The sequence below is a fragment of the Anolis carolinensis genome, chromosome 4 (genome assembly GCF_035594765.1).
Source record: "Anolis carolinensis isolate JA03-04 chromosome 4, rAnoCar3.1.pri, whole genome shotgun sequence".
NCBI lineage: Eukaryota > Metazoa > Chordata > Lepidosauria > Squamata > Dactyloidae > Anolis > Anolis carolinensis.
This window is the reverse complement of record NC_085844.1, coordinates 18,871,248-18,897,207: the sequence shown is the minus strand read 5'-3', so window position 1 is coordinate 18,897,207 and position 25,960 is coordinate 18,871,248. Positions and strand designations below refer to the sequence as shown.

The 25,960-nt window shown below is 40.9% G+C and overlaps 1 protein-coding gene across 2 annotated transcripts in view; it reads right to left on the bottom strand.

The window, feature by feature from the left end:
* enpp2 (ectonucleotide pyrophosphatase/phosphodiesterase 2) overlaps positions 1-22,750 on the bottom strand; it is a 79,919-nt gene extending 57,169 nt beyond the window's left edge. For both annotated transcript variants that reach the window (XM_062980064.1, XM_062980066.1), the window contains exon 1: positions 22,411-22,750. In XM_062980064.1, coding sequence (XP_062836134.1) covers positions 22,411-22,431 — 21 coding nt within the window. In that variant the 5' untranslated portion in view covers positions 22,432-22,750. The remainder of the gene's footprint in view (positions 1-22,410) is intronic.
* Positions 22,751-25,960: the final 3,210 nt, after the last annotated feature.

The window sequence follows — 25,960 nt, the reverse complement described above, 5'->3', positions numbered from 1 at the left end:
TCTAAGCCAAAGAGCCGGCGTTGTCCGTAGACACCTCCAAGGTCATGTGGCCAGCATGACTGCATGGAGCACCGTTACCTTCCCGCCGGAGCGATACCTATTGATCTACTCACATTTGCATGTTTTCAAACTGCTAGGTTGGCAGGAGCTAACAACGGGTTCTCATTCCACTCCTGGGATTTGAACCTGGGACCTTTTGGTCCGCAAGTTCAGCAGCTCAGCTCTTTAACACACTGTGCCACCAGGGGCACCCTTAACGTTACTATGTATTAAACTGCTTTTTCTGTTGATTTGTTGTAAACCATGGTGTTTTGTTGCTTAATTTGTAAAATCATAACATACATTGATGTTTAATAGGCTTTTCTTTAATCCCTCATTATCCAACGTTTTCGCTTATCCAACATTCTGTTGGATAAGTGAGACTCTACTGTATTAAATTAAACTATTTTAACTTGCTTGTATTGACTTCATTGTATTCAACCCCAAGACCTTTCAATATAGGACAAAAAATGATGATGATGAGGAGGAGGAGGAGGAGGAGGAGGAGGAGGAGGAGGAGGAGGAGGAGGAGGAGGAGGAGGAGGAGGAAGAAGAGTAGTGCTAATGGTAACAATAACAAACATGCTAAACCAAGTTTTGTTCTGTCCACCACTGGAATGTGAGACCTCCAAAGATTTTTGAAACTGAATTTGGGTCAAAAACTGAAGGAGGGTCCCCACCATTAAATTATAGCATCTTGGTCATTCTAAACTCAAAATCATCATGCACTAAGTTCTTCCAAATGGCGTTAATGGAAACTGCTCTTGTTTAACAGTCAAACATATATATTTATATATTTCACCAGCTGATCTCTATCTTGTACACATGCTTCTCACTGTGCAGCTGTGTCTTTCCCCTGCGGTTTACGTGGCAAAGCAATTACAATTCAGCAGAAGCTGAGGTTTCTCATTGAAATTACATGTTGCAGTCTACAAAGAGATGCCCAGTTTATTCCAAATGCAAGTCATATTTGCTGACATTGGACTGTATGGCTTCAAACACAGCTTGTTAAGGGTTTGCAGAATTGTAGCAACCAGCAAGGCATAAATTGCTTTAACACACCACAGGCAAGCCTTTGTACTGCTTTCCTACTATGGGTGTCATGTGTTTACATTTACTACAGAACAGAAAAGCATGAAGCAAGCCCTGTAGAGGCCAAGTATACATTTGAGCTATTTAAGTTTTTACATTTCTTCAATTTCTTCAAACACATAAAGGAAATATACTTCCTCCCCTACAAAAAGTACTCATTTGATGTACCATGTGTCGATATCTTTGTGGTCGAATTCCAAATAATTAATAAATGGTGGAGATTAGGGAGAAGGGAACACATCGGCAATAACCCAAATAATTCAGTATCTACACCAGTGGTATAGTGCATTAGTGGGCAAAGTAAGGTCAAAGGGCCACACTATGTTTGGGAGCTCCTTGTCCACCGTCCAGGATACAAATATTTTTTGCAAATTGATTGATAAGGATCAACATACATGTCAACAGTCTGAGAGTTTTCTTTAATTTTTTGTTTTAGTAGTAGTGCTGATAATAACCACTCTGATGGCCGAAAGTGAGGAGGAGCTGAGGAGCCTTATCACCAAGGTGAAAGAAGAAAGTGCAAAAGCTGGGTTGCAGTTAAACGTCAAGAAAACCAAGATCATGGCAACTACACCTATTGATAACTGGCAAATAGAGGGAGAAAACGTGGAGGCAGTGACAGACTTTATATTTCTAGGTGCAAAGATCATTGCAGATGCAGATTGCAGCCAGGAAATCAGAAGACGTTTACTTCTTGGGAGGAGAGCAATGGCCAACCTTGACAAAATAGTGAAGAGCAGAGACATCACACTGGCCACGAAGGTCTGCATAGTCAAAGCAATTGTATTCCCCATAGTAACCTATGGATGCGAGAGCTGGACCATAAGGAAGGCTGAGCAAAGGGAGATAGATGCCTTTGAACTTTGGTGCTGGAGGAAAATTCTGAGAGTGCCTTGGACCGCAAGAAGATCCAACAAGTCCATCCTCCAGGAAATAATATCCGGCTGCTCACTGGAGGGAAGGATAGTAGAGGCAAAGTTGAAGTATTTTGGCCACATCATGAGAAGACAGGAAAGCTTGGAAAAGATCACGATGCTGGGGAAAGTGGAAGGAAAAAGGAAGAGAGGCTGACCAAGGGCGAGATGGATAGATGGTATCCTTGAAGAGACTGGGTTGACCTTGAAGGAACTGGGGGTGGTGATGGCCAACAGGGAGCTCTGGTGTGGACTCGTCCATGAGGTCACGAAGAGTCGGAAATGACTAAACGACTGAACAGCAGCAGCAGTAGTGCTGATGAGCCCCTGGGCTTCACATTGACCATCACACCTTTGCCAGAGGTAGACCCTCCAAGATGTCACAATGGTGTTGAAGCTAAACCAATTTACAATTCATAATGCCATTCAACGGCATCTCAAAGACCTACCACTTGAATTTGACAATCTCTCTAATACTAGAGCTGGCTTTAGAGAAATCTATCTGCTCCCATTTTGGGGACAATTTACATACAGAGAGCACTTTTCCTGAATCTTTTGTCACAACAGCCTTACATTAGAGAAGTAAAAGTAGAGGACAGAGAGAAAGAGAGAAATAGCAGTTTGCTTGATACCTTAGGAAGGATGTGTAGCAACAGAGAAATCTGAGATTGGATCTTCCAGTTTTAAGTTATTCTCCAAGCTCCCCTAATGTGAAAACAACCAAAATGAGAGAAATTAATTCTGTTTGGCACACTGACTCAAAGCTGCACCCTGGCAGAAAATGCTGTTTACTTTCAAATGGCCTGTTTATTGGAGCTCTCTTATTAAACAAAGGGCTTGTTTCAGGAAAAAGACGTGGTGTTTCTTGATACTTCCTGGGCCAGGCCAGTGCAAATGTCTCAGCAGATCCAGGCATAAGATTGAAGATTATGCTTAGAAATACAATCTAAAAGGTTACAATCAGTTGGCCCCTATCAAATATTTAAGATATCCAGACCTTTTTGTAGATGGAGGAGATGCAATTGCCCTGAGGGCCTCAGACATCATGTCAACATTGACAAGGAGGACTATGGTTCGCTTCATGCAAGGTTGCATTCCCTATGTATTTTTTCCCTTCACTTGAAATTGTTGTTGACACAGGAAAAGTAAGAAAACAACAGTTGTTGGTGAGGATGGTTCTATGAATTGCCTTGTATGAGCTTGCCATCCAGCTCAGTTGGACTCAGGGTTTCATGGCTGGCATCTCTATCAGTCCCATCTACAGATGCCAAGGATCTGGTCTGAGGCCTTCTGCATATATGTCATACATTGTGTGATTGTGTTAATATCCTTCCATAAGTGAGAATCCAAGCAATAGCCTTCTTTCAATGGAATAAGATTGAGTGTTCTTTATCTGAAAGGCTTGGGACCAGAAGTAATTTTGGAAGACACAATGCTCCTGAACATACCAACCAATCCCATTATCATGTGTAAGAGCTATTGATAAACTGGTTAAGTAAAGGTAAAGGTTTCCCCTGACGTTAAGTTGTTTCGGGTCATTGGGGAACTCCTTCAGCCACCTGTGGTGGAGGAGGCTTTGGAAGACCCAGCAACTCGGTGTCGCGATTTCGCACACCATTTTGCAGACAAAGTCGCTCAGATACGCCTTGGGCTCGACTACAATTTCACCACAGTGCCAGGGGAAGTGATTGAGGCATCTGCTTGTCCAATTTTGTGGGATTCTTTTAGGCTTGTTCTTCCTGAGACCGTGGTGGAGGTCCTTGGGGCTGTGAGGGCAACCACGTCAGCTCTGGACCCTTGCCCGTCTTGGCTAATTAAATCGGCCAGGGAGGGGCTGGTTGATTGGTTTGTGTTGATCATTAATGCATCGTTGGAGCAGGGGGGTTTTCCATCTTACCTGAAACAAGCTGTGGTTCGTCCACTCCTTAAAAAGGTTTCCCTTGACTCCACGGTGCTGAACAATTTCAGACCAATCTCCAACCTCCCTTTCTTGGGTAAGGTGCTGGAGCGGGTGGTTGCCTCCCAGCTCCAGGGCTTTCTAGATGACATCAACTACCTAGATCAGTCACAGTCTGGTTTCAGGCCTGGTCACGGCACCGAGACAGCCTTGGTCGCCTTGGTGGATGACCTCCGTAGAGAGCTGGACAGGGGGAGTGTGACCCTGTTGGTTCTCTTGGACATCTCAGTGGCTTTCGATACCATCGGTCATGGTATCCTTCTGGGACTACTCTCTGGGATGGGTCTCGGGGGCACGGTTTTGTCATGGCTCTGATCCTTCCTGGAGGGTCGATCCCAGATGGTGAAGCTGGGAGACGCCTGCTCGGACCCCTGGCCTTTGAGCTGTGGGGTCCCGCAAGGCTCTATTCTGTCTCCCATGCTCTTTAACATCTACATGGGAGAGGTCATCCGGAGTTTTGGAGTTGGGTGTCACCTCTATGCAGATGACGCACAACTCTACTACTCTTTTCCACCTAATTCCAAGGAGGTCTCTCGGGTGCGGGACGAGTGCCTGGCCACTGTGTCTATCTGGATGAGGAGGAACAAGCTGAAGGTCAATCCCGACAAGACAGAGGTCCCCCTGGTCGATCGTAATCCTGAACGGGGTATAGGGTGGCAACCTGTGCTGGACGGGGTTACACTCCCCCTGAAGCCACAGGTCCGCAGTCTGGGAGTCCTCTTGGATTCATCGCTTAAGCTCGAGGCTCAGGCGTCAGCGGTGTCTGGGAGGGCCTTCGCACAATTGAGACTCGTGCGCCAACTGTGACCATACCTCGCGAAGGCTGATCTGGCCGGGGTGGTCCATGCCTTGGTCACCTCCAGACTGGACTACTGTAATGCGCTCTACGTGGGGCTGCCCTTGAAAATGGCTTGGAAGTTCCAACTGGTCCAACGAGCGGCAGCCAGGATGTTAACTGGGGCCCCTTACAGAGAGAGGTCGACTCTCCTGTTCAAGGAGCTCCACTGGCTACCATTTATTTTCCGAGCCCAATTTAAGGTGCAGGTGCTTACCTACAAAGCCCTGAACGGTTTGGGACCATCCTACCTCCGTGACTGCATCTCCATCTATGAACCCACGCGTTCACTTCGGTCATCTGGAGAGGCCCTGCTCGTGATCCCGCCTGCGTCGCAAGCGCGGTTGGTGGGGACACGAGACAGGGCCTTCTCTGTGGTGGCCTCCCGACTCTGGAACACCCTCCCCAAGGATCTCAGACAGGCCCCTACATTGGCAGTCTTCAGAAAGAACTTGAAGACCTGGCTGTTCCAATGTGCCTTCCCAGATTAATAGGAAATCTCCAACACCAAGTCCCATAAGCACTTTATTAGAACTAAGATCGTATATCGCACTCTGTACTTGCCCTATAACCCTTATATATCACCTGTCACATCAGCACTTTTAATCTTGTACCCATTACTCTGGCCCAGCCCAGTTCTATTGTGTTTTAGCGTATTGTTATTGCTTGTTGTTTATACTGTTTTAATTGTTTTTAATTTGCTTTTTGTTTTGTATTGTTATATTGTGTGTTGAGGCCTTGACCTTTGTAAGCCGCATCGAGTCCTTCGGGAGATGCTAGCGGGGTACAAATAAAGTTTAATAATAATAATAATAATAATAATAATAATAATAATAATAATAAAGTCCAGTCGTGTCTGACTCTGGGGGTCTAAGCCGAAGAGCCGACGTTGTCCATAGACACCTCCAAGGTCATGTGGCTGGCATGACTGCATGGAGTGCCACTACCTTCCCGCCGGAGCGGTACCTATTGATCTACTCACATTTGCATGTTTTCGAACTGCTAGGTTGGCAGAAACTGGAGCTAACAGCGGGCGCTCACTCCTATCCTTGGATTTGAACCTGGGACCTTTCAGTCTGCAAGTTCAGCAGCTCAGCGCTTTACCACACTGAGCCGCCAGAGGCTCAGATAAATTGGTTAGTAGTTCATTATTAGAAAGCATGCATTCCCACAGACAAATTAACTTTCCCTGGGAGGTCCTTTCTCCAGTTTTAGCACATTTAATATGCATTTGACCCTGGGAAAACTCCTTTTAGGCCATATTAGCTGGGGATTCTGACAGCTGTAGTCTTTAAAAAGTCACAGGTCTAAAATGCATCCTGAGAAGCCTGGAAAGCAAATAGGGAAGCCCTGATGCTCTTTTCTTTCCCCTTCTCTCTTACATCAAAAAAGGATGCCGCATTTAAGTTATTCAACATCTGCAGCCTTCAGCTTCTAGCATTAAACACCTGCTTTTTTCAAATTCTCTGCTCCCCACCTCTCTGTTTTGTTTTGTTTTTTGCTAAGCAGCTGGCCATCTGCTCTTCAGAAGTCAACATGACAAGCCAGCAGATAAAAGTTGAGTGTCCATTTTCCAAAATGCTTGTGACCATAAATGTTTTGGACTTTATGTTGTTGGGGTTGTGGGGGATTTTGGAATCCCTGTATTTGCACATACACACATAATTTGATATATTGGAGATGGGACTCAAGTCCAAACACAAAATTCATACATACATATTCAACACACAGTCTGAAGGTAATTTCATATAATATTTGTAATCATTATGAAACAAAGTTTGTGAACACTGAACCATTAGAAAGCAAAGAGGTCACTAAACTAACCACTTATTTTTGGATTTTAGAGGATTTTGGATTTCTAGATAACTATATCATGTAATTGCTCTGTCTTATACATCCCAACCTTTTTGCATGCCTACAAATATCAATCTGTTCAAGATGAAATAAAGAATAACTGGCGAATGTCTTTTTATTGGTATTCTACCTCCAAAAACATCCTCAGTATTTTTTTTAAAAAAAGATATTATAGGGTAAGCACCAGACTCTGCTTGACCTTCAAAGCTAAGGAGGGTCCACCCTGGTTAGTACTTGGATGAGAGACTTCCAATGAATGCCAAATATAGAAAGGAACTGGCAAAACCACTTCTGAGTATTCCATAACTAAGAAAAGCCCTATGAAATTCATGGTGTTGCCATAAATTGGCAGACGACTAGAAGGCAGATACACAAAGGTGCAAGACTTTCTATCAAAACAACCTTTATATTCCTCCTAATTTTGCAGCCTAAAAGAGTTATGCCAATCAGCACCCCATAACATAGTGCTGCCTTGTCCTTGAACTGAAGTATTTTTAAACACTACTTGCAAAGCTTTCAGAGTATCCAAGGGATATGATGAGGTATAGAAAGTATCCCTTGGAAAGTACTCTAAAGGTATCCCTTGTCTACACAGGAAAAGATCCAATTTTCTACATCTTTAACCTGGCTGCAGTAGTTCGTATATTGGTAATTTCCCGATTAGACTACTGTAACATGCTCTCCTTGAATATTGCTCAGAAACATCAGCTCGTGCAAACACAGCAGCTAAAGCACTGGCAGGAACATCTTATAGAAATATCAGATTTAAAGGAATTGGGAACATCCTTCTGAACTGGATTCAAGATGTTGCTGATGACTCTAAAAACTTGAAAGCTTTGGGGCATCATCACTTGAAAAAGCATCTCTCTCCAAATCCATGTTTGATGACTAAGATCTGGCAGTGTTCCCAAACTCTGGTTTTCCAGATATTTTGGACTTACGCTCCTAAAATACCCGACTGCTGGCTAACCTGGATAGGCTTCTGAGAGTTGAAGCCCAAAACCAATACTGTTCTGGCTTTCAGGTACCCACAGGGTGAAGTGTATGTGTCATGGAAGATAATCCCTTGTGGATACAGAGACCATACCATCTTATTCAGAGCTTGGAAGCAACCACTCATTTTGATAGCGAAGGTTTAGGGTGGTCAGTTTGATAGCACGCTGAGACCAGAAGACAGCTAATTCAGTGTCATATCCATTGTTTTAGAATGATAATTGCCATTCAGCCAGGAATGTGCCTTTTTAGATATGACAGTCTTAATATGATATTGTAATAATTACTCCTAATAAGAGAAGTTTGAGAGCTCTTTTTCCTCAAGGGTCAGACAAACCAACCAGCCTAGGGTACTCACAGAATAAGTAGAGGAAATGGGGTATGAGGTGGTGTTTGCTGCTTTTCCTAATGATAAAGAATATCTTGGGAGAGCCCTGTGTGTCTGGCGTGACTTATTTCTCATATCCTTTCTATTAAGAAGAACTTCCTGATGGTTAGAGAAGTTTAACAGAATACACAGCCTTCTGAGATGTCCTTTTTCTGGAGGTTTTTTTAAAAAGCAGATATAAGATAGACATTTATTAGTGATGATTTAGCTACGGTTTCCTGCATTGTCAGGCAGCTGGATTAAATTATCTTTTCAGCTCCTTTAATTCTATTTTTCTATCATCTCCTGTCCTCTTCCAAATCTGTTCCAGTTTATCTATGTCTTGTTTAAACTGCCACTCTCTACTGCTTCAAATTAATGGTAGACTAAGTACTGAATTTGTGTCTGATGACATTCTTAATATTTTGTCCTAAAATCAAAAATTAAAAGCAATTATTAACTGATGACATAGGACTAGAAAACTCAAGGTCATGGAAACCTTTTTTAAAAAAGTGTGTTCTAGTTTCATAGGAATCCTCCAAAATCCTCAGATGTGCTTCATCATGTAGTTTTCTCACAACTAGCCCTGATATTTTTATGTTGTAATATGTGATTGGATGAAATTAGTATTGACATTATTAATGAAATTTTCTAAAGACTGTGTGTGGTATGACGTGTTCGTTGTATTTTTTTAAAATTAAGCATGCAAAATATATTAAAAACAGCTACACTATTGAAATCAAGTTTTTTCATAGCAGGCCCAAGTTTTCCAGAAATTCAACAATCCTACTAAGAAGCTGCAGTACACCTCCCAGAACCCACCAGCCTTTTGAATTGAGGGATGCTGGCATGTGCGGTGCCAAATCAAGACCATATTCAAAGCAGAGGTATTTGTTCCCAAAACGTAGCAGACTACAGTCCTGTGCCCCCTTGAGAGTCCATGGGAGGGGGAATGCATAGAATAGAACTGCCCTCCTTAAAGATGCTGAATAGCATTATTTGTACTTCAGCATTCCCCAAGGAATATCTGGCAAAAGACATCGCAGCAATACAGAAGGAATTCATTAAATATGAGCCCAGCGAGTGCTAATCCTTATGTAAGCAGAATTTTACTGCAGAGAACTGTTACTAATGAAGCAGCCCTTTGCTGGGAAAAGCAAAACAGATTTCACCCCAAAAAGCATTCATTCAAATCCAAAAATCCATTCTGTTTTGTTCTCGTTTGCTGCCATATTGCATAATGGAGAAATGAGCCCATTGTCTTTAAAGCAGCAGCTCTTGTGTCACTGAATGGTCAGTTTTCAAAATGTACATCTGACTCATACAAGCACACTATTTCTTAATTTCTCACCTCAAAGGCACTATTTTTCACCTAGCTCTAGAACTAAGTAAAGTTTGGCCTTGGGCTCCATGTAGGCTGCTTTTGTCACTCTCACTGCTTCCACTCTCCACAGACTGCCCACTTTCTGCCCAAAATATAACACCTCTTCTGGAAGCCATGAAAAGATTCACATTTCAGCCAATAAGTTGCAGGGTTAACATTATAACTCCTATTTTTTAAAACGACCAGAAATGGGCTTCTGGACAATCCAGTTTGGTTTTGTTGGCATTTTCAGAAACCTGTGTGGCCTTCTCGTAAATCCCACAGGCAGAAAACTGATCCTCAGACCTGACATAGTTGCTGTCCCGGCTCTAGTCGAGGGACCTTGAAAGTCTCATGAACAAAATATTGAAGGGAGTCTTACATAAATAGCACTCTTCTAACACCTAAGAAAGCAAAGGTGACTTCATTTTTTACCCAAAAGAGGAGAAGAGATCGAAGGGGCTTGAGGATCAGGAAAGTTGAACATTGTCAAGACCCAGGCTACAGAACACCAATAACCATGCGCAGAGACCAGATTCTATCTAATATCTTTATTAAAGGAATATATAAAGTCAATATAAACAAGTGAAGAATATAGTTCAGAAGTAGACCTTTCAGGAAAGGTCAAATATAGTCCAGGAAAATAATGTCCAATATGTGATATTAAAGTCCAAAGTTATAATCCATTAACCGAAACACACACTTTGCCAAGCAATAGTGTGGGGAGATGACAAGGTCTTTTAGTCCATTGAAGCTTGACAACAAGGCTGGAAAACAAACTCGATTCTTGGCTAGAACAAGACTTGAAACGGGGCAAACAAGAAGCTAGAACAAGGTCCGTGGCGAGGTCCGCGGCAAAACGTGAAACAAGGCAGGCTTGGAACTTGGTCCGGGAAACAAGGAACTGGGGTTACGAAGTCCACACACGATCTCACTCCTCAAGCTGACAAATTGACTCCGCAAGGTTTCCTTTGCGGGGAAACTCCTAAATAGGGTCTCGTTTCCCGCCAGAAGAACACTTTCCCTGGAGAACGAGAAGCGAAACCCAACCCTGTCCAGATGCATGACTCCTTAGAATTTCCCAAGGGAAGCAGACCTAATCAGCTAGTTGTTTGGCTGCGATTCTGAGGCTCTGGCGATTAGCCTCCCTGGTTCCTCTATCTCTATTATAATTGTCCTTTCGGGAAAACGGGGGAGAATTCTGCCCAAGGCTTGTTTGGCTGACTTCTTGAGGGCAAACATCCTCCAGGTGCAGGGGCTCCGATTCTGGCTGAACTGGTGGAAAACCCATGTTTTCCTCCTCGTCTGCCACAATAGTACTAGGAACGGGACTACAAGGCCCATGAGACATCACAAACATTTAGCTGAAATGTCTTGATATAAGACCATTTGGAAATGGGAGCAATAATGAATGCCAAGAAACATTTATAAAATGTTCTATATAACACCTGAGGTGATAAGCAAAATAGATAAATCCCATCTGGGAGAATGCTGGAGATGCAAAATACATAAAGATACCTTCTTCCATGCTTGGTGGACTTGTAGGCTGGTACAAACTTTTTGGGAAAAGGTAATCAAGGAAACAGACAAAATAATTACTAAAAAGGTTAAGAAAAAGCCAGAAATGCACCTCTTAGGTTTATATGGTAAAAAAAAAATCAATAAAGAAGATATAGAAATTTGTCAATACAATTTTGTAGCTGCAAGATTAATAACAGCAAAAACACGGAACAGGGAAAAGAGCTATTTAAAAAGGACTGGAGAGGAAAATTATGAGACTATATCCAAATGGCCAAGTTGTCCAATGTCCAATGACATTAGAAGATGAAATAATGAAGACTTCGTTAGAAAATGGAGGCTTGCATTTGAATATCTAGAAAAGAAGACAAAGGTAGACTTTAATATAGCACAAAGGGAAGTTATTAATGTAAAGATTATTAATGTAAACACTCACATTGAGTGGCGTTGGAAGTCATGGGTTCACAGGTGGGGGAGAGGGGTGAGTGTGGTAGATAGGTGTATTTGTATTATGCATATTTGATGTACAGTATTTCCTTTCTTTTCTTTTACATTCGGTATACCACCTTTACATAAAATATAATTTTTAAAAAAAACAAAAGAAAAAGGAAATGGGAGCAATTACTCGAAGGGAGGATGTTTTGCTTTCATGGGACAGGAATGGTCTTCAACGCCACACCATGGTATTCCAACTCTACATTTCCCGCACTGATCGGGCAGCTGGGCTACAACAGGTGGCTCCCAAACTCTGATTTCAAGATGTTTTGGCCTTCAACTTACAGAATCCCTGATTCTCAGCCAAGGTGGCTGAGCTTTCTCAGGATTGACCTTCAAAGCACCCAAAGAAACGGAGTTTGGGAACTACTAGATTACAAAACCTCTCTCAAGTCCAATGCTTCTGTGCATTGAACAAGAAACTCAGATGTCTACCAACCTCAGCTCAAAATCCAAATGGTTGGATTGGCCACTAGGTGACACTTTCAGATGGAACCCTGTTCTACTTCCCTGGCAAAAATCACTGCAAGGTAGCCAGCAGTTCCTGCAGAAATATTTGTTCAAAAAAACAATGCTATTGATGTTTCAGATGCTATATTTATTCAGTGTAGATCAAACTATCATATGAAACAAAGAACACTAAAGCTATCTTTTTTTTTGTCCCATTCGGCACAAGTAGGGTGTTTTTAAAAATCTGACATAGTTCAGTTTGTTTGACTCAAAACAAGTTAATATTTTCCCTTACTTTAGCTTGAAAGGGAGTGTTGCCTTCAAACTGCCTGTCTACTGGTGGATCCCATAAATTTCATAGGGGTTTCTTCGATAAGGAATATTCAGAGATTGTGTTGCCAATTCCTTTCTCAGAAATAATATTGTACCACTTCCATTTTGAGACAGACCCAAACAAAAACAAAAGTATCGAGAGGTGGGTGGAACTTTCTATGTGGTTTCTGGTCCTAACTTGCAAAAAAAAAAAAAAAAGCAGTTGGGACTCGGGAGACTTTCAAAGGGCTTCAGAGGATGCAAATATGAGGTCCAGGGACTGTTTGAGACACACATTCACTACCACAACTCTACATAATTTGGGGAGGGGAGTAGTTTTGCTATCTTAGCTTCCTCCCCAAGAAACCTGGATGTAATTAGAAGGCAACAGGTTATTAAAACAGTATTGCATCAGACTAAATTATGAAATGCCCTCTTGCCTAAAGAAGCCAAGCCAACCTTACTAGAAAAATGCATGTTTGCACAAAAGTCTACTTAATGAGGAGAAAGTTATGACCTTTCCAATAGACTAAGGCAAAAGCAAACTACTGCAGCCTTTCCTAACTTGTCTGTTCTTCCTCATTAATTACTTTTGCATTCTGATATCGCTTGGCTACATGCATGCCAATTTATATGTGTGAAATGATGAAGTTTATGGAGTCAACTTGTTAAAGGGTCTATGTGCATAGGGTTGCTTTATATGGTCTTGGGTCCTACAGTTTCCCAATGCCTGCCCTAAAGGCCTCTCAATGATTTGAAGAGACAAAGCACTTGGGCCAGGCTCTGATTCAGATGTTTGCTGTTTCGCATTGACTTTGAGTCCTGAGAGACATGCACAGTGTACTCTTGGGGCCCACTTACTGTAACATTTTTGGCTATGAGCCCAACCAGCTTTCTCTAGTTGAACTTGCTGACCGTGGATTCCCCTCACAGCCCCACTGCTGTTCTTGCATAACTGTGGACATAAAACTCCCATTTCCCCTGTAATTCAGCAACATGTGATGAAAGGTTACACATGCTTACTTCAGAGGACACACTTACCAGTGGAACACTAGGAGGGATTCCATTTCCAACCACTACGAACCTCACATAATGAAGGAATTAAATCTATAATTTTGACCCAATTCTTGCCGCAATAAGAAACCAAACAGAAAAAGCAAGAAAGCTAAAATCTGGGCTCTCTGGGTTTTCGTTAATTGTTTGTTACATAAAGGAGGCCTGCAGAACTCATGCATTCGTTTCAGAAGACCCTGGAAGAAACTTCTAAAGAATTTAAAATCGTTTCAAGTATTTTCAGTTACAATGGACTAATAAGTTTAAATGAAGGTTTTTTTGAATGTCTTTATTAGTGCTTTTCTACCATTGTGATACGTAGACATACTGACAATGAGACAGACAAGACTACATATTGTATGAAGTTGTGCCGACCCAAGTGACATTAAAAAAACAAAAAAACAAAAACAAACCAAAAACAAAAATAAATAAATAAATATAAAAAAATTAAAGGAGAAGATACATAAGGACATTAATACACACACACACACACACACACACACACACATGTCTATATATAAACGTGTATGTATGTATGTATGCATATATATATATATATATATATATATATATATATATATATATATATCACATTGTGAACAGTAACACAAACACAACCCCAATCCCCTTGAGTGAACATGAAAGTTGACTTTAAATGAAGTTTTAATGATGTTTTAATGCAGGTTTTAAGGAACCCAATTCCTATCAGCCATAGTTGGATGGGGTCATGTTGGCTACAGTTGTGGTCTCAAAAAAACCCTCAATTTTTTCAAGTCCTGCTCTTATCACCTCTTTCTGTTCGTTTAGGCTTTGTAAGTAACTGATCAGCCTTTTTCTTTTGAGATCTGTGGTCTCACGTACACCACCATTGAAACTGTTTTATATGATCAGTGTAGACTCATAATATAGTTTAGTGCAGTTGAACTGCATTACATGAGTTTACACTAACCATATAATGCAGTTTCAAACTTCATCATTTGGCGGTGTAAATGGGGCCTTGGTGCCCTATTCTAACAGGAGAAGAAGGAAGCCCAGTGTGAGCAGCCTATTCATTCAGACCATTATGCTAACTTAGTATACCTAGACAATGCTGGCTTAGCCCTGCCCTATTGATCCCTGCAGTGGCGAGGAATTGTCACAAGACTCTTCCTCACCAACATTGCCAGGTAATGCATGCTTTGGGTAGCTCCAATAGAGCTACCCACATTTTTCTCCCCTTTTCCCCATCTGATGTGGGAATGTGCGTTGCTGCCCTTTCCCCCATCTATCCCATTCTACACACATAATGGGCAAGAAGGAAGGGTATTGCTGGCAAAATGGAACAAAGTAGAGGGGGGGGGGGAGGTTAGTGTGAAGATGTCCAAGGCAAGTATAAGGCCAGAAAATATGCATCCCTCATTCCTGCTCATCCACTGTAGGTCCCCACACCATCATTTAAGGTGGTGTGTCAACAGAGAAAACTGTCAAAGAGAACAAAAAGAAGAGCCATGGCCAAGGAAAGGGACATGGATGAATGTTCCTGAGAAAGGGAAAAGGAAGATAAATATTTAATACGTATTTAATATTCCAGGTTCAAATCCGGGGAGCGGAGCGAGCACCCGCTGTTAGCTCCAGCTTCTGCCAACCTAGCAGTTCAAAAACATGCAAACATGAGTAGATCAATAGATACCGCTCTGGCGGGAAGGTAACGGCGTTCCATGCAGTCATGCCAGCCACATGACCTTGGAGGTGTCTACAGACAAGGCCAGCTCCTTCGGCTTAGAAATGGAGATGAGCACCAACCCCCAGAGTCGGACACGACTGGACTTAATGTCAGGGGAAAACCTTTACCTTTACCTTATTTAATATGATGACATTAAATTGATAAACTATCATCTTGGCCATCCCTAGTGATAGAATAAATTGTGACACCTTTGGTTTCTGATAGTCGCATTGACTGACCGTCTGCACAGGGTTCCATACTTCGCACTTTAACAACACAGCTGTTCAATGCTAAGGCTTCCCGCCAAATGGAACTGTAGAGGAGAGTCTACTGAACAAGCCAGTATCTGCCGCATACCATCTGTTGAGGAGTTACGAAGGTGGAGGCATTACTTTTCATTCAACCCTCGTACAATGTACAGCAACCTTTTATGGCACTTTGTTTTCTACCAGAAATATGCAGTAAGGCTGCCTTCTTCTGAGTTTCATAGGAAGGGAGACAAAGACATTTTTTTTTAAATGCTGGAAAAAAGTTTTAGCTCTGAACAAGAGGACATCTCCTGGAAAAGAATGTAAAATAATGAAGCATGTACAATGCATAGTTGGAATGGCAGAGTCCATATAATCCGATCCTCCTATTGGCATCCCCAGGTAACTTCCTCTTGGAAAAATCCATAACAGGTAGACATGGCAGGAAAAGAAGCTAATCGGGACATGGGTTGTAATAGAACTCCTTCATTGTATTAGCAGCATCATTCTGTCCTCATATTAGGAGAGTTGGGCTAGAGCACGCAGAATGGCCAAAAACCTAGCTGACATCACTCCCTCTCAGTAACTCAATTCAATAAGCAGCCGGTCACATGGATTTGCAGCTGCTCTCTACAATGAACCAAAGTCTTGATGTTTTCCCTCTTCCCTCTCTAGCAACCAGGCAATGATTTCAAAATGAGTTTAAAATGAGTTTGAGATGTTAAAAAGCTGGAAATGTGCACCTCAACCCTCATGCAATCATCTCCTAAGCAAGCCATTTGAATTGTTTCCAGAAACTGAAAACAGAAATTGCACACTTATTATAGTGTGTTGTACTCTGTATTCAACATCAGGATTCACAGAAGGCAGGCTTTGCTTTGTGTCACTCAGATGTGGGGCTCTAATTCAGGCATATTGGATAGTTCTCTAGAGGATATTGTAGGATAGCTGTGAGTCAGATGCTCCATTTTAAAACTATATCCACAAGTTTCAAATCTATATTACTCAAGTATCTGAATATGACACAACAGTGAAGCAGATTAAGCAGTGCTCAGCTCCTCTCCCTCTGCATGCTTGTGGATACATCTGTATACAAAACTTGTGATGTCACCCAGTTAATTGCTAGCCCTTTTCACCTTTCAGGACTGAATTAGCCCATGAGCTCATACACAGCTGTGAAGTTGGCTTTAAAACAAGGCAATTCACCTGCATTTCATAAGTATAATTTGGAGCTCTAGAGATCAGGCCATCACAATGCTAAAATGTGTTTGTTTTGATTATTTTATAAAACAAAGAATTGGGTCAGAAGTATAGATAATTAGTTTGCTCCTATAAAGTCCTCCCTGTTTAAAGCTCTTCCATTGATTATTGAGAATAGATTCAGTAATACAGATTGAGTATCCCTTGTCTGGAATTCCAAAATCCGAAATTGTCCACAAGGACAACTTAAATGGTGACGCCTTTGGCTTCTGATAATACAATGTTCAGAACCCTTTTTGTTCCATGCATAAAATTACTTAAAATACTATGTATAAAATTATCTTCAGGCTATGTGTTTATAAAACATACATGACTTTCATGTTTAGACTTGGGCCCCCCCCCTCCAAGATATTGCATTCTGTTTATACAAGTATTTCAAAATTCAAAAAAGAAAGAAAGACATCTGAAATATATGCCACTTTCTTGGTCCTAAGCATTTTGGATAATGAATATTTTATTTATTTATTTATTTACAGTGTTTATATTCTGCCCTTCTCACCCCGAAGGGGACTCAGGGTGGATCACATTACACATATAAGGCAAACATTCCATGCCTTAACATAGAACAAAGACAAGACAAACACGGGGCTCCGAGCTGGCCTCGAACTCATGACCTCTTGGTCAGAGTGATTTGTTGCAGCTGGTTGCTCAACAGCCTGCGCCACAGCCCAGCCTCAACCTGCATTCTGCTCTGTTTCTGGATCATCCCTTATTTTAAAATCAACTTCCACTTCAGGTCATTGAAAAGTTACTTAATTTTTTTTAGTTGTTCTTGTGACCTGACCCTCAAATTCTCTCCTTATCTTTGTTTTTATGTCTCAATGAATTCTAACATTGTGTAATTTGTTGTTACAAGAAACTGTTCTGTTTTGTGCTACAGTTGCTGACATATTTGAAACAAATGTAATTCTCAGTGAACTCTACCAGTCTGACAGCCTTTGGGATCTACTAAGGAAATGGAACTTCTTGAACATATTTAGATACATTTCAGACAAAAACCTGTACTATACCAAGATAATCCAGAAGAATGACCACAAATCAATGGAAATCAGAACACAGAATGTTTTGTGTCTCCAGTATAGGAAGTTCCAAGTACAAATTCCCAGTAGTTCTTCTAAGAAAAAAGTAAAAAAATCTGTCTGCCAGTTTTCATAATGCTAGATTAGATAGACCTATAGTTACATTTCTTATTTATTTATTTATTTATTTAATATACCGCTCTTCTCCCCCAGGGGTCATTTCCAACACTTGCTTACATAATAATTTGGATGCCATTTTCTTAAACTGCATACCTTGTTCTTCCCCAGTCAGCTATATGCCAAGTCAGCATTTTCTCCTATGATTTTGATCAGATAAAAGGGTTCAAATAGGGTGCAAATACAACGTGTATAGCAAGTCATCACACATTGTCAGTGACTCTTTCAGAAGGGGAACCATTGGGGATATACTAACATTTCACTACTATTGATACTGAACTTTTAAATCAATATACAGGAAACCATACAGCTGTAAAAAAAATATCCATATTGAACTGGATTATATGGCAGTGTGAACTCGGATAATCCAGTTCAAAGCAGATATTGTGGATTATCTTCCGTAATAGTCTATGTTATATAGCTGTGTAGAAGGGACCAGAATCAACCTCCATGTTTAAGGTTTTCTCCTTAAAGGATTTCACTAAAGCTGAAAGAGTAGGCAAAGAGTATGCAATGCATCCCATTCCAAATCCTGTAGCTGCCTTCTGCAGAATTTTGTGGCTTGTTGTTTAGTGAGATCCAGGATTACTCTGGCTGAGCATTTTTTAGGTCCCTTCCCTAAACTACAAGCCCCAGAATTCTGCAGGAGGCAGCTACAGGATTTCAGATGAGATGCATACTCTTTGCATACTTTTTAGGCCAGGCAAACTAAGGCCTGGGGACCGAATGCGGACCCCTGGGTCATTTTCCCTGTCCTCTCAGCATAAGGACACAGTGGCCTGCCACATCCTTATACAGAAAGGACAGCGGAGGAAGGCATGCAGCAGCTGAGAGCCCTCTAGAGTGCTCTCAGCCACCACATATTTCGCCTTCCTCCCGACATAAGGACGATGTGAGCAACCCCATCCTTATGCCAAGAGGATGGCCCGAGGAAGGCATGCAGCAGCTGAGAGCCCTCTGGGGTACTCTGGACCATTGCCTGTCTTGCCCTCCTCACAGCATAATGCCAAGAGGACAGCCCGAAGATCAGAGGAGAAAGATCAAGGAGGATTGGGGCAGTTGCCACATGTCTCATTTTCCTTCCAGCATAAGGATGGGGTGAGCAGCCCATCTCACCCAGCGCATGCCCGTTTGTCCTCCCTCCTGCCTGGCCCTCTCGGTCAGGCCCACAATGCAGCCCCAAGGCAAAAAAGTTTCCCCATATCTGCTTTAGGCCCTAGTGTGATGAGTCAGTGGTTTGTAGGCTTCCTCACTTCTGATGGTTATTCCACATCCTGCCAATAGCACCAACCTCTTACTCTGTTTACCATCTTCCCGTCACAAAGACTTAGCCTCAATTTAAACCACATTTCCAATTATCCATCTCTTCACATCATTGACCACCTTCCTACCACAAAGACTCCTCCTTTCAGTGAGAAAGGGATTTCAAATCTGGCCGCAGGAGAGAGTCAAGGAGGTGATTCACTGGGAAAGAGATTTAAAATCTGGCAGAGGCTGGATCTACACTGATCTATATCCCAGGATCTGATCTCAGATTATCTGCTTTGAACGGGATCGTACGGGTCTATACTGCCAGATAATCTGGGATAAACAAATATTCTGTGATCAGATCCTGGGATATAGAGCAGCGTGAATCCAGCCTGAGGCTTTCTGGTGGAAAGAGGTGTGAAGGGACAAGGTTGTTGGTGAGAAAAAGGTATCCAAAAAGTAGGGTTAGGATATTTGCAGTTTTACCACTTTTGCAGGTATCCTGGATGCATAACTCCTGCAAATATACAAATAAACTCTCCTGAGAGAAGGCCCTCCAATCTCTATTTAAAGGCCTCCGAAGAGTCCACTGCCTTTCTAGATGTATTTCACTGTTGAACAGCTCTTACAGTAAAATACATTCTAATGTTTTGATGGAATGTCTTTTGTGTGTGGCTTCCAGCACCTCAAGCTAGCATAGCCAATGCAAGAAATGCTAGAAGTTGCAATCCCACAACAACTTAATGAACCACATTCATGTTTCAAACAAACACAAGATCCTGATTCTCTGATGTACTAACTGTCACTTTTGTTGGACTGTGAGGTTGTGCTAAAAGATGACAATCCATCACATACTAATCTAGAATATGTTGAATTGAATTCAAACAGGACTGCAACATGCCCAAAATGATTTCATCTGAATTTCTTTTATCGCGATTGCTATTTTGTGGCCAAAGTTTTGCTCTACCTATTCTCATTACTGAGAAGAGACAGTTTAGTACACCTGCTCTTAGTTTTCAATAACACTTATCATCTGGTTGCCACAGAAAGCACAGATGCTGAATAAACACTCCCAAAAAATCAGTCCCTTGAAAAGAGCCAGCACTTAAGCCCACAGCTGGTTTACAAAGGAATTTTTAAAATTACCCTTGTGGATTAGCTTTGTGCTTATTGTGAAACATGATCCGTTTTAGAGGGGAACTCTGAATTTCCCCAAGGATGAATCATGGCATTTCACCGAAATGCTATACAACTTCTTTCTGGGGAAGAGCAAGATCTCCACAGGAATAACGAAGAAACCATTCTTTAAGACTAGGCTAACATAATAAGCCAACCTCATAGTGAGCAGCAATTTGGAGTTTCTGGAACTGGCCAATACCAGAGAACATGGAAACTATGGAAATGCAGCCTTCTGGTGAGGTGCCATCTAGTAAAAGCCGGCAAAATGATGAACAGCAACTAAATGGATGTACAAGTGGTACCTTGACATTTTTTCCAGAATGTCAGCTCACTTTAGTTCACTGTCATTTACTTGGCCATTGCTTCTTCAGTATCACTTTCTAGATCATCTGCTTCCTCTGCATGGCATAGCTATCCTTATTCTAGATAGAGTGGTACATTTTCAAGGACATGGCAATACAAAGAAGTCCATGGGGCACTTATGGAGAATAGCGATGATGCCTTGGAAATTTTGAGTGCTATCCAGAATGGTCATTTTTCCAAGCTCTGGTTCTTTCTACCTACAGGCTTCCAAAGTGTTGAAGGTAGTTTTAGCCTTATGACCACTTAAACCAGTGATTCTTAACCTGTGGGTCCCCAAATGTTTTGGCCTTCAACTCCCAGAAATCCTAACATCTGGTAAACTGGCTGGGGGGTTGGGGAGTTGTAGGCCAAAACACCTGGTTGAGAACTACTGATTTAAATATTTTTTTTGTGATTTTACTTTTTCCACCATACGTTCCTTGAACAGAAATGTGAGTAGAAACTAGGAGTGAGGAATCATGTTGGTAGTGAAATGCAACTCCTGGCAAACCTCGTTTGCATGGCCAATAGTAAAGCATGATGGGAGCTGAGGTCTAACAACATCATGCCCTCCAGCATTTTACAGATGAAGCCTGGACACCTTTGGCCAAGCAATATCAGAATATGATCATTATGGTCAAAATTATGGAAGGGGAAGAATAGGCAAACTAACAGAAGATACAGCAGTGTACTTTTGTTGAGCATCCTGGGAAGGAATAGATTCCACCCCCCTTTAAGTAGACAAGATGTCTATACAAATAGCTTTTGAAGTGTAGCATCAATAAATCTAGGGAGATATAAAATCATCAAAGCATGTTATCCCTAGAAAGCATTAAGCAAGCAAGGCTTCTTTAGTTATCATAGTTTCTATAGACATCTATCTGCACAATAACTTTTGAAAGGATGTTTAGGGTAATGTTTGTTGATTACTTTCTGCTCTAGCAGAGACAAATACAGAGGGGAAAAAACTCTATATTGTTTTTGCTTTCAGAAGAAATTACTAGTGCCAATTAACAGCTTTATATATTCTCATTGTGATACCCATGGGACTAAAAGCTATGTTCGCACCAAGCAGAGTAAATCCACTGAAATCAATGGGACTTACATTATATTGCAATTAACAATGACTTTTAAATGGCCTATTCTGATTGGGACTAACACTGGATTGAGCCAATAATATGAAGTGCAAGGTGTCTTATCCTATTTCTGCTCTAATCAACACTTCCCATTTATAAGCAGTGGAAAAAAGAAGATTAGCTGCTGTTTGAAGGTATTAGGACCCTGAAAAGGAAATCCCAGTGTTTCTGTCTGAAAATAAGCTTAGCTACCAAGGATCACCGGCTCAGGACTTTGGCAAATATAGGCCAAGTGTTCCAAACAACTGACTCCAGAGGAATTCCTTTGATCTTGGTGGGACTTTTCCCAAAAAAATTGTGCAAGGCCAACAACTTTGCCACAAACCAAAAGTCATAATAAACTCAGAAAGAATTTCTCTGTAACATTACGGAAGCATGAACAAGAGAATGTCAAGGTACTTTTACAGCATACTTTGTTTTTCAAAAAGGAATTGTCACCCTGGAGCCCAAAAGACTTCATGGAGACCTATTCCCTAGCAAGCATAGTTTGGACTGCATCTACGATAGCACTCTATTGGAATGCCAGACAGTTTTACCACTCTGCTTCCATTAGATCCCGATAAAATTTCCTTACATTCTCGGAGTACTAAAGATCCAATTTGCAGTCATCTGTTATATCCACAGACTGCTGTGCACCTTAACATTAAATGTCTAAACCGTTTCCAAAATCAGCTTTCAACTATGTTTTTGGGGGAAGCGAACCCCAGGCAGATCTATTCCCAGGCTAGTTGTCTTGAAGTAATAATAACGAATTCATTTTTTTTCACAGCTGAATATAAAATCTTAAAGAGCATAATAAAAAGGGGAATAAAGTTTCTAATTCATTCTGTCATCAAATAAACAAATACATCTCTTACCAGTTTCTTTTTCATATCCATGAGTTGATGGAAACTCCGGTCCTTTAATCAATGGTTTTGGGTGTTCTGCAAAAGCCTTTACTACCCAGTCCTTGTAAGCTGGGAGAGATGCTATAGCCCTGACCTCCTGTGACTTGTGTTGCTGGTCTTCTGTATTGTTGGCTTTTGAGAGCAGTCCAATCCAGATGAAGTCAGGGTGCCAGCTGTCCTTGGAAGACAATGGTTCAATTGGCAGATGCCTTTCAAACAAAGGAGCTCTTTCCAGGATGGATTCTTGTATTCTGCTTCGTTTTCCCTTGGCTCACGTCACAGCAGAACCTTTCCCTCAAATGACTCCGCTCAAAATGCCATCCCTTCTCCCACCCAAGACCTGCTTTTAAAGGCATCTACTTGGTATGCAAGTTTAATTAGTTTCCCCACAACAGCCACAACTAGCATCTTCAAGAGAGGCTTTCCTATCAAGAGTCTGGTTGGATTCCACCAGTTTTTGTGACCTTTGGAAGAATTGCTCTAATCACCTTTAAAAAAAAAACCCCAAGAAATTCCTCGAATTTATCAAGAGCTCAGACTGAAAAAGAGCTAAGACTGAGTGACAGCAAGACTTCCAAGTAAAGAACAAAAAAGTATGCACCGAGGCTCCCTGATGTGATTAGCAATGTTGCTTTCTGCCTATATTACTTAGAAAACGGTTCCACTCTGTTCAATGGTATTTACTACCAGGTACGGCTTAAGGCTGTAATCCAAAGCATGCTTACTAGGAAACCAGAAACACTGAGCTAAGCACAATTTACTCCTGAGCCAACATGTCCAGCCGCACTCGGAACATCCTGTGTATGATTACCTGGAAGTAAGACTCTTCAAATGCCGTATTTTCCCAGATATGTGTACATATTATGGATAGTATTAAACCTGCTAGGTCGATGATCTTTTCAAATCTATATTGTTTTTTTTCAAATATTATTTTTATTTGTTTTGCCTCTCCTGTTTCAGTTTTTAACCATATTAGTTACTACTACAGATATATTCTGTAAATAGCGTAGTTCTTTTTTGCTTGGGGGGATGGCAGATACAGATTTGTAGTAACATAACGATACTGTACAAGAAATGGCAATTTTCACATTAGCTATGCTCTTTACTGTTCTGTTCTCAGATTTCCCCCCCCCCCTTTAAACACATTGATTATTATAATTTATTCTTTACAATTAAATTTAGTTCTAATTGGTTGGGGGATTGGCCTTGTTTCATTATGTTTTGCTATCATATGCTTATATAAGAGCATTAAACGCACTTAGCAGCATATTAAAGCTGCTATGATTGCAGGAGTTCTGGCTTATACTATTTATATGTTGTCTTTGATTAACTGTTATTGCTGCTTAGCTACTGCTAGCTCTTCTCCTTCATTTCTCATTCCCGAAACAGTTTGAGATTATGCTTCTTGGATACTCAGAAACTGGTTGAATGGCCTTAGGCAAGCCACACTCTCTCAAATCTTAGAGGATGATAATGGTAAACACCTTCAAAACAAACCATGCCAAAAAAACCACCCCTGTGATAGGTTCATCTCACAACCCCATCACATGAGGTCTTTTTCAGCAGCATGTGCCAGTTTGCCTATCCTTTATGATGGAGCCCACCGGCTCCCATCCCATGACATAGAGAAACTTCCAGCGTGGCTCTATAGGCAAGCCGGTGCAGTGGCAACACGGAAGACTTCCCGTGTCAAATAGAAGTTAACAGGGGGAAGCCGGGTGGCCAACTTGAGGGAGTTGGGTGATGTGGGGCGTGAGGCAATGGGTTCCCCACGCCCCCAAATGAACGACACTAGATTCGTCACAATGTGTGGTTCAATGTGCACAAACTTTGTTTCAGGCACAAAAATATTAAATAGACCACATGAGTAAAGTGTATATGAAAAAATGAATTGATTTCTTGGGTCTGAAGTCCAAGATATCTCACTGTGAATGTATATGCAAATATGAAATTCCATTTCTTTTTAAAATAATCTTTATTAAGTTTTTTACAAATTAAAATTCCAGTAGGTTTAAAGTAGAACCAGGCAAAAAAAAAAAAAGAAAAAAGAAAATTAGGTAGAATGGGGTAAGGGAAGGGGTGAGGGACAGGAAGGAGAAAGGGGTTAAAGTGGAATGAAAAGGGATTAAAAGGGATAAAAGGGAAAGTAAGAAAGATAGAAATCTAAGATGTGAAGTCGGCTTCTGAACACCATCTTTGAGGTTTTCACTTTTTCCTTCTTTTTTACAGTATTTATAGTCTTTTCTTATTTCTTTTCTCCTTTACTTCTTTTCCTAATTTTTGCTCTGGTGGGTGGTGTTCCTATTTCTCTCATTATTTGTTATTTTGCTTTTACAGTAGAGTCTCACTTATCCAACACTCGCTTATCCAACGTTCTGGATTATCCAACGCATTTTTGTAGTCAATGTTTCCAATATATCATGATATTTTGATGCTAAATTCGTAAATACAGTAATTACTACATAGCATTAATGTGTAATGAACTACTTTTTCTGTCAAATTTGTTGTATAACATGATGTTTTGGTGCTTAATTTGTAAAATAATAACCTATTTTGATGTTTAATAGGCTTTTTCTTAATCTCTCCTTATTATCCAACATATTCACTTATCCAACATTCTGCCGGCCCGTTTATGTTGGATAAGTGAGACTCTACTGTATTTTGTTTTAAGTATTTCATTATTCTACTCCAATCTGCCTCCTCCATTGGTTCTCCTTTATTTTTTGCTAATAGGAAGGTAAGTCTATCCATGTTTCTTATGTCTAACACTTTTGTTAACCACTCATCTTCCTCCAGTGTTTCTCTTTTTTTCCTTAATCTCGCATAGTAAATTCTTGCCATTGTCGTCAATAGAAATAATAGTTTGTCTTTGTTTTTTTCCAATTTAAATTAATGTATTCCTAATATATATATATATATATATATATATATATATATATATATATATATATATATAGGGTGACGAGGGGCTGATTTTCCAGAGCTTGGTCTCATGTGAACCCATGTGATGCCACTGTTGAGAGCTTTTCCTGACCAGGTTCAAAATGTTCAATGACTGGTATTTTGAACTATTTCATCAGAGACTGTTTTCAACTGAGCTCAAGAATCCAACATATAACGCACCAGGGTTCAATTTGTCCCTCACTTTCTCCATTGTCATGGTGTATTCCTATCAAGAAATGGAATTATTGTTTTCTATCTGTCCTACACATACAAACATATTTAAATGCACAGAGGTTCAAAGCCACACTCTTAAAAGTTAATCACTCTGACACCTGAGTTGCCTTGTGAGAATCCCTGTGAGTAGGAGTCTGCTTCCACTTGTATCTTTTTTCCGAACTTGTTCTGGCCAGTAACATACTTTCAAAAGAATTGTTTTTATTTTCTGACTTTATTGCAACATTTCCTCATTCCAGAACACAGTATCTGCACATTTAATTCCTTAGTTGGCATTTTCATTTAGATGTGAGGATGCTTATTACAAGGCATCTTGTAATATATCCCCCAAGGATATGGGTGT